The following is an 8,273-nucleotide window of genomic DNA, read 5'->3' on the forward strand; positions in this document are numbered from 1 at the left end:
TTTATATTCATTTTCCTTTAATGCTTAGATGCACTGACAAGATCTGACTCAGATTGTTGTTGTTAAGTTGACTTCAACTCATAGCGATCTTGTATAGGGGTTCTGAGGAGAAGCTGGTGGGTTGGAACTGCTGACCTGTGGTTCGCAGTCCAGTGTTGATCCTACAGTGCCACACCAAGAGTCTAGATTAGTTAAATGTAAAACATCATTTGGATCTAAAATATTTGAAAGAGGATCTATGAGACACTGCAAATGTTCAAGTGGGAAACATGAAATCCTCTAAGAACAGACTTATATATTCTTATATCTTACTCCAGAACAAGATAAAGAAAATTAATTTAGACCTTAATTGAAAATCCAAGATTTAACCAGTTGTCTTGCCACAAAATCCTGCTGCTATTCGGCAAATCCTCCTTGTTTCCTGTAGTTATATTTTTCAAGCATCTTAGAAACTCATCTGGCAATGCCCTTCTTACTTTCTAGATCTGGGACTGGTCCTCTTCTTCTGCAAATACTGTTTACTGTTTAATACTCACTTTCTCAACCCTTCCTTGACTTGATTCCTCATATCACTACTTACTGTTGCATTCTTAATTGGCTCTGGTTATACAGTTCAAGTAGGCTTCTTTTATATTGTTCTTTTCTATGTATCTCTATTTACTGTACATTCAGCTGCATTTCCCCACTGGAGTTTTACTGTTTCTTCCAATACTTTTGTCTTTTTGTCTTTTGCCACGTTGTTGCCCCATGATTTCTACTGTGGATGTCTTGTATGGACTAACTAGTTGTCAAATTAGCCAATATGGACCTGCTTCGTACTGAATAAGTCTGAAGAACTCTCTACAGGATTTGAAGAGCTGTTTTACCAAAGTCAAAGAATTTGAAAGGATTCCATTTTTCCTTAAAAGATCAAGTGGACATCACTGGACCTTTGAGGTAGAGCAGTGGGTGTACAGTATCCCTGATGAGTTACAGACCTAATTCCAATTTGGCTTTTGATTTCTCTTTAGTAACTCTTCTTTACCATTTCTGTTTGTGATAAAGAAACTATAGAAGGTTTTGGTGTTAAATATAGCATGGTGTATATTTGCTCATGTTGTACTCAAGGTTATATAAATAAATGTTATTGTTAAATGCTGTCGAGTCAATTCTGACCCACAGCGACCCTGTATAGGGTTTCTAAGGAGAAGCTGGTGAGCTTGAACCACCAACCTTGCAGTTCATATGACTTTACAGCCTAATGCATGAGCACACAATGCCACACCAGGACTCCATATAAATAAATAGGTTGCAAAATTTTCAAATTAATGATTAGATGTAGATGAAAGACTTTCATGTCTATCTTTTTGCAATCATAAATGGTGGAGAAAATCTTGGTCACTTAACAATAATTCATTCCACCTTTTTTCCCCTGCATATATAAGTAAGGTGCTTATCTCTAGGTGAAGAATTCAGTTCAGGGCCTACAAAGTCCTCAGTGTTACCTCTGTCAGGTTTAGTATGCAGACGTTTTCTTGGCATAGCTCAATAACATTGTATATATATTTATGTCTATGTCTATATATACATATATAGATATATAGATGTACAAATACACATATATATCTTAAAAACATATGTCACATAAAAGAAATGGATCATCAGTCAGTTGGTACTGAATCCATATATAAATTCAACTGGAATTTAAAATTTTCACTTTTACTTTTTCCTGCCAACTAGTTCACCAAAACAAACAGATAAATATCGTTATAGTTGGAAAATGTTCTTTAGAATCCTGCTTTGTCCACAGGCTTCTATTTCTCATCTGGTTGAAACCCTCCATTCATCTTATAGAGTGATGACTCCGATGTTGTTTTGCTGTCTTCGATCTCTGGCAATTCTGCATTGTTTTTCCCATAACATTTCTTGTATGCTATGTAAACTAGAAAACAATACACAGAAAGTTAAGTAAATTTGATAGTAGTAAGTTGCAAAGTTACTTTAAATATTATACATGAAGCAGTGCACATTTTTTTGTAGAACTAGAGGCTATTTAGAGAAAGGGGTGGCTGAAACAACTCACCATTCTTGGTTCTGTAACCACCCATGGATAAGAAGCATGACTGAACTTCAAGGAGACTCAGCATACAATGCTTGAATATATTTACTCAGGATAGCCACTCAGCACTACCAAATGGTACAATGGTAGCAACAACACTTTATTTTGGTATATATAGATATGCTATATCCCAGTTAATATTACCACCTGTTAGGTACAATAGTGGCATCGTGTTCCTTTATGGGCTGTCTTGAGCTAGAATAACAACAGTTCAGGCCTTCTGCCACGCTCACTCATTTTGGGATAAGGAATGACTTAGCTGATTGGTATTAGTCTTCCTGTCTCCTGTGGAGCTGTTAGTTTCTGGTAGCAACCATTTATCAGTTTCCTCCTGAAGTCAGCTTAAATTGGACAATTTTTGCCTTCCAAGCAGAGACCTGCAGTATGTGTGTGTGTGTGTATTTGTTTTGTGAATATGTGTAAGGCTGACCACTGACTTCAAATACAAGTTTATCTTCCAACTATGCACTTTGATTCATCAATAGTAAAATTCTATTTTGTTATCTAAATACCTGATCTCCTCCATGCTTCTCACTTGTTTCCAAACTCAACAGGGGAAGAAAAAGGTCTTATTTTTCAATTTCCAATTGTTGTGAAGTGCCTTTGAGTCGGTTCCAACTCACAGCGACTCTGTATAGAGTTTCCAAGGAGCTTGAACCACCGACCTTGCAGTTCAAACTAACTTTGCAGTCCAGTGCATTAACCCACAGCACCATACCAGGCCACCTATAAAATTAGTATAATAATATCTGTATAATAAAGGATCCCTAGTAGCACAGGGTGTTAAGTATTGGTCTGCTAATCAAAAGGTCAGAGTTTGAACCCACCAGCTGTTCTATGGGAGAAAGATGTAGTTTGCTTCTGCAAAGATTTACAGCCGCAGAAACCCTATGAGCAGTTCTACTCTGTCCTCTACGATGATTATGAGTTGGAATTGACTCCATGACTGTAGTTTTGTCTCAGTTAAAAACACACAAAAAGTTGGTGTAGAGTTGAATGGGACTTATGGAGACCCACATGTGTTTTAGAGAACTGAATATAATAGGGTTTTCCCGACTGGGACCTTTTGGAAGTAGATCACCCAGGTTTTCTTCTTGGGAGTCTGAGGTGACCTTCAACCCTTTCAGTTGGCAGCCAATTGTATGAACTGTCTGCTACCCACAGACTCTCATGGAGTCCTGCTGTGGCACTATAGGATAAGCACTTGACCGCAACACTGGCTTGAACCACAAGGTTGGTGGTTCAAACTCATCAGGCCCTCCTCAGAAAACCCTATACAGGGTCACTATGAATCAGAACTGACTCGACTTAACAGTAACCACAACCCAGGGTCTCTCATAGGACAGCAGTGAGCATTACAATGATAAATAACAGTAAAGTGCCTAGCGTGACCTGTGGAAAATAGTAAGTGTTCGGGAAAGGTGAATTATCCGGATGATAGAGGACTGAGAGAGACAAGGTCCTCGCTTAGTATTTTCTTTGGATTGGTCTCTGCATTTCTATTACTATATTAGTTTTAAACCACTGAGTCACACTATTGAATTTAATATAACTTATGGACAATTAAAACATTCCAATACTTTTTATTATAAACTAATTTTGAGCTGGAGCTCCCTCAACTTTATTTAAGCAAACATCTTTATTTAAGAGAACATCTTATTTTTACCCTGCCTTCCTCCATCCCTTCTTTCCTTCCTCTTTGTTCCAAAATATATTACAATTCTAATCAGGTCACAAAGATACGTTGCCAGGCATTGTATAAACTTAATAAAGACACCTTTCTTGTTTTCATATAAACTATTGATAAAATCTAGGAAAGGACAAGACCAGTACTAATGCCTTCCTGTACACCATTCCTTCAACTGGGTTTCTAATCAATCAGTCAATCACTTTTGGGTAAGTTTTTCAACTAGCAAATATATTAAATAGTTCTATTAAATGGTATACTATATTTGATTTATCTACTATATTTCACAAACTAATTATTTGGCAAAGTCTTAAGATGTATCAATTTGGGTACACTTCTGGCATGTAAATAGAGGTTATTTGGCAATAGGTTTTTGTTTTCTGGGCTAGTGGCAAATCAGTGAGATTTTCCCAACAGATTCAGAAGTCCTATTCTAGAAAGGGGAGTCCTAGTGTGGAACTGTGGGTTAATGTGCTGGACTGCAAAGGTTGGTTTGAACGGCGAGGTCAGCAGTTCAAGCCCACCAGCTGCTCCTTGGAAACCCTATGCAGGGTCACTATGAGTCGGAACTGACTCAATGACACTTAACAACACTAACAATTCTAAAAAGGAGAGCCATGTGTCAATTGTTAAATTGAAGACACTGATGTAGCATATGATTAGGACTCAAGGGCAAGTTATTCAATTCAGTATTGGAGCTAAGTCAAAAAGTGAAAAACAAAAACAAAAACTAAAACCTATGTCTTCAGGCATTTTATAACATAATATTTCACATTACTTTTGAATCGAATCCTCACTAGACATTTTCCTCAAAATTCCATTATGTTTTAAAACATGTAGTTTTTAAAATTAAAAATGGAATAACAAATGTAGGTTAAATATCATTAGTCCATGGAAAAGAAAATCTAGGGAAGAGCTTTAAACCAGGAAAGGCTAAGGGCAACACATGCCAGTGAGAGAGAACCAAAGCTTTACGCTCTTCTACAGCAGAGTCAAACTAAGAAGCAGGGTATCTTTCCCTAGTACTTTGAATAAAGAAGGTTTTTGTTTCAACTTCTTCAATTATATGAATATTTTAAAAAGTGTGTTTATGCACACGTCTGCTGTCTAATATACACAAATTTCCTGATAAATATTCTAAGTTTACAAGATATAAATGCCGTCAAGTCTTTTCCAACTCATGGTGACCCCATGTGTGTCTAAGTAGGTCTGTGCTTTTTAGAAGTAGATGCCTACTAGGCCTTTCTTCCAAATTACCTTGGCATGGACTTTTACCTCCATGTTTTTGGTTAACATTCCAGTGTGTTACAAACTGTACCATCCATGAGTTTTAATACCAAGACTATTTTGGGTTGTCTTCTGAAAACAAGTGACCCCAAAAGGCAGTCTTGGATCCCTGAAAGCATTTAGGAAGGCACACAATAGAATGGCCTTAATGGGTTAGTATTGAGTCCTAGGATAAGCACTGGACTGCTAACCAAAAGATTGATGGTTCAAACCCACCAGCTTCTCCTTGGAGACTTTATACAGGATTGTTATGATTTAGAATCGAGTTGATGGTACTTAACAACAACTGAAATCGCTTAAAATACCCCCCCTCATTACAAAGGCAAAGAAAATCCCTGGCGAGAACAAACTCCATCAGTTTTCCCTTAAGTACAATTTTCACTAGAAATTTTTGTAAAATTACAAACTTTTTATCAGTAGTTAGGTAGCTTTCACCTCCCGTTTATTTATTCCTCAACACAAGAAAAAACTCCATTTAAACAACTCTAGGATTTCTAAACGAACATCATAATGAACTGTGATTAGCATTATCACTTACAGCCTAAGAATAGCGCTCCAAAGGCCAGCTGGAAAACGCTGTAGATGAGCGGGAAGGTGAACATGTGAGTGAGCTGTTCAGGAGTGAAGGAGAGCTGTACAATCGTGGAACACAGCTGTGTATTCTGCATCCCTGTTTCCAAAGCAACTGTCCGACACCTAAAAGAAATAGTAAGAGGATATGGCTGCTGGTGGTGTATTTCGGTTGGTGTTTTTATTGTATAACATTGAAAACAGGTGTATTGAGAACAAATGCTGTTGTTTGCTTTCATTGAGTTGATTTTGTTGCATGGTTACTCCATGTGTACAGGGTAGAACTGCTCCATAGAGTTTTCAAGGCCTTTTAGGAGTAGATCACCAGATTTGTCTTCTGAGGCATGTCTGGGTGGGTTTGAACAACCCAGAGATTGCCAATGAGAACATAAACGAATATGTGTGGATCAGGATAATTTGTTTCAGCACTCCATAAATGCAAAGGGGCTTTAGTTCACCCTTTTAAATTATGACCTTGGTCACAAGTGCAGAGCACAGAGCGGGCATGCAGCAAAGAATCAAGATCTTTGTAGTAGTTTTTTGTTTAAATTGGTTTTGTTCTTCTGATTTACTCCTGAAAAGTCTGAAAGTAGCCATTGTTATCCCAATTTAGAGATGAGAAAACTCAGAGAAAGAGTAAGTTTCTACCCTGAGGTCCCACAGTCAGTAAGTAGCGTGGTAGGAATGCAAGCCCAGGTCTCCCCCACTCATATATCCCCCCTCTTTCAATGCCCAATTCTGCTCATCTCATTCCCAATTTCTGCTATTCTTAATGACCATTGATTCATATGTGCTAATAGGAGAAGAAATATTTTTCTTCAGTACCAAACCCAAATTTTAATATTCAGCACCTTTTGATGATGACTTCCCCGTTACTGGGTGAAGGAACCCTTCTATTTTACAAGGCCAACCTAGATACTTTTGCAACCCAAGTCACTGTGCTTAGAGAGTGGGATGCATGCCTGGCAGTGGATGAGCATGAAAGAAGAATCTGAGCAAACAGGGGATTTCTTTGTAGGGGATTTGTATAATTTACGAATGAATAAGCCTACTTAGAATGATCTATTCAGAAATCGTACCAAAGTTTTGAACTTGTTTCTGTTGGCACCCACTACAGAAGAAAATTCCTAATTCCATTTACCAAAACACCATACCTGTGCCAAGGCTGACCAGCTATTCTAGCCAGAATAAACCCCAGGGAGTAGCCGGCTATAGGAAATATTGTTCCTATAATCCACAGTTTGGGACTGATGACCCAAGAACCTTGGTACAGTATTCCTCCAACCACAGCTATGAGCACAATGAGGATGATCCCCGTGATGGAACCAATCTGGAAGAGAAGAACAAACCGACTTGGCATCATTTGTCAAAAGAAGTCCAAATACGACAAGACGCCCAAGCAGTTTCCTTTCCATTCTGGTCATGATAATAATGTTATCTCGATGCAGTCCTCCTCTGAAAGCTGCAATGAGCCCACTAAAAAGCTGATGTTTGCCCCTGCTTTAATTTCCAAGAAAATAACTTGATATTTGTATTCACACTCAATTAACCTGGAGAAGACCTAGCATGCTAATTTTCCTTGTTGTGGTAACAGAAACCACACTGGAATGGGAGCTGGAAGACCTGGCTACCTGATCACCCCTTCTCTGGCTCCTTAGGCAAATCATGAAACCCTCTGAATTTTATTTTCATCAGTTGTAATTAGGGGAGAGGATCTGTCTCTAACCACCTTTTATGATTGCTATTATGTGAAAGTGGATGGAAAAAACTCTCAAAGAAAAGAGACATGTAGACATTTATGCTGTTTCTGTTACTATTTTTTCATCTCACATTATTTTTTGTTTGTTTAATTTGCCGATTGTAACTTCTTTTTTCCAGAGAAACAAGGAACACCAGTTTTGTCCCTTGAACAGATTGTACTTTTCTATATCTATATCTAAGGAGTTCTGGTAGTGCAGTGGTTATGAGTTGGGCTGCTAACCTCAAGGATTACCAGCCATCCTGTGGGAAAAAGATGAGGCTTTCTGCTCCTGTAAAGATTTACAGCCTCAGAAACCCTATGCAGGGTCACTATGAGTCAGAACCACCCCACGATACAGAGCCATATCTACATCTGTATCTCTTTTTCTGTCTCTGACTGTATGTCCCTATTCATTACTATGCATATTCCTAGTACCTAGGTGGAATATGATTGGTGTGAAGCGATGAGTCTTGATGTGTCTCAGTAAGACAAGCATTGGACTGCTGACTGCAAGGTCGGTCATTCAAACCTCAGAAATTCTATACAGGGTCACTATGAGTTGGAACCAACTCACAGGGACTTAACAGAAACACACACACATATATTTTTTTCGTTAAACTTTTGAAAGTATATATATGTTTGTTTTCCACAAACTTTTGGAAGCATATATATGCATGTTGTTGTTGTTGTTAAGTGCCATCGAGTCAATTCTCACCCATAATACACATACACAAATTCATACATATATATTGTTATTGTTAAGTGCCGTCGAGTCAGTTCCAACCCATAGCGACCCTGAACAGGGTTTCTGAGGCTGTAAATCTTTACGGGAGCAGAAAGCCTCATCTTTGTCCCAAAGAGCAGCTGGTAGTTTCGAACTGCTGACCTTG

General features: G+C 38.2%; 1 protein-coding gene across 1 annotated transcript in view; it reads right to left on the reverse strand.

The window, feature by feature from the left end:
- Nucleotides 1-1,793: 1,793 nt before the first annotated feature.
- SLC10A2 (solute carrier family 10 (sodium/bile acid cotransporter), member 2) overlaps nt 1,794-8,273 on the reverse strand; it is a 29,337-nt gene continuing 22,857 nt past the window's right edge. The window contains exons 4-6 of the mRNA XM_006846677.1: nt 6,797-6,972; nt 5,611-5,768; nt 1,794-1,921 (exon numbers count right to left, since the gene is read on the reverse strand). Coding sequence (XP_006846740.1) covers nt 1,794-1,921; nt 5,611-5,768; nt 6,797-6,972 — 462 coding nt within the window. The remainder of the gene's footprint in view (nt 1,922-5,610; nt 5,769-6,796; nt 6,973-8,273) is intronic.

The sequence above is a fragment of the Chrysochloris asiatica genome, unplaced genomic scaffold, assembly GCF_000296735.1.
Source record: "Chrysochloris asiatica unplaced genomic scaffold, ChrAsi1.0 scaffold00029, whole genome shotgun sequence".
NCBI classification, from domain to species: Eukaryota; Metazoa; Chordata; class Mammalia; order Afrosoricida; family Chrysochloridae; genus Chrysochloris; species Chrysochloris asiatica.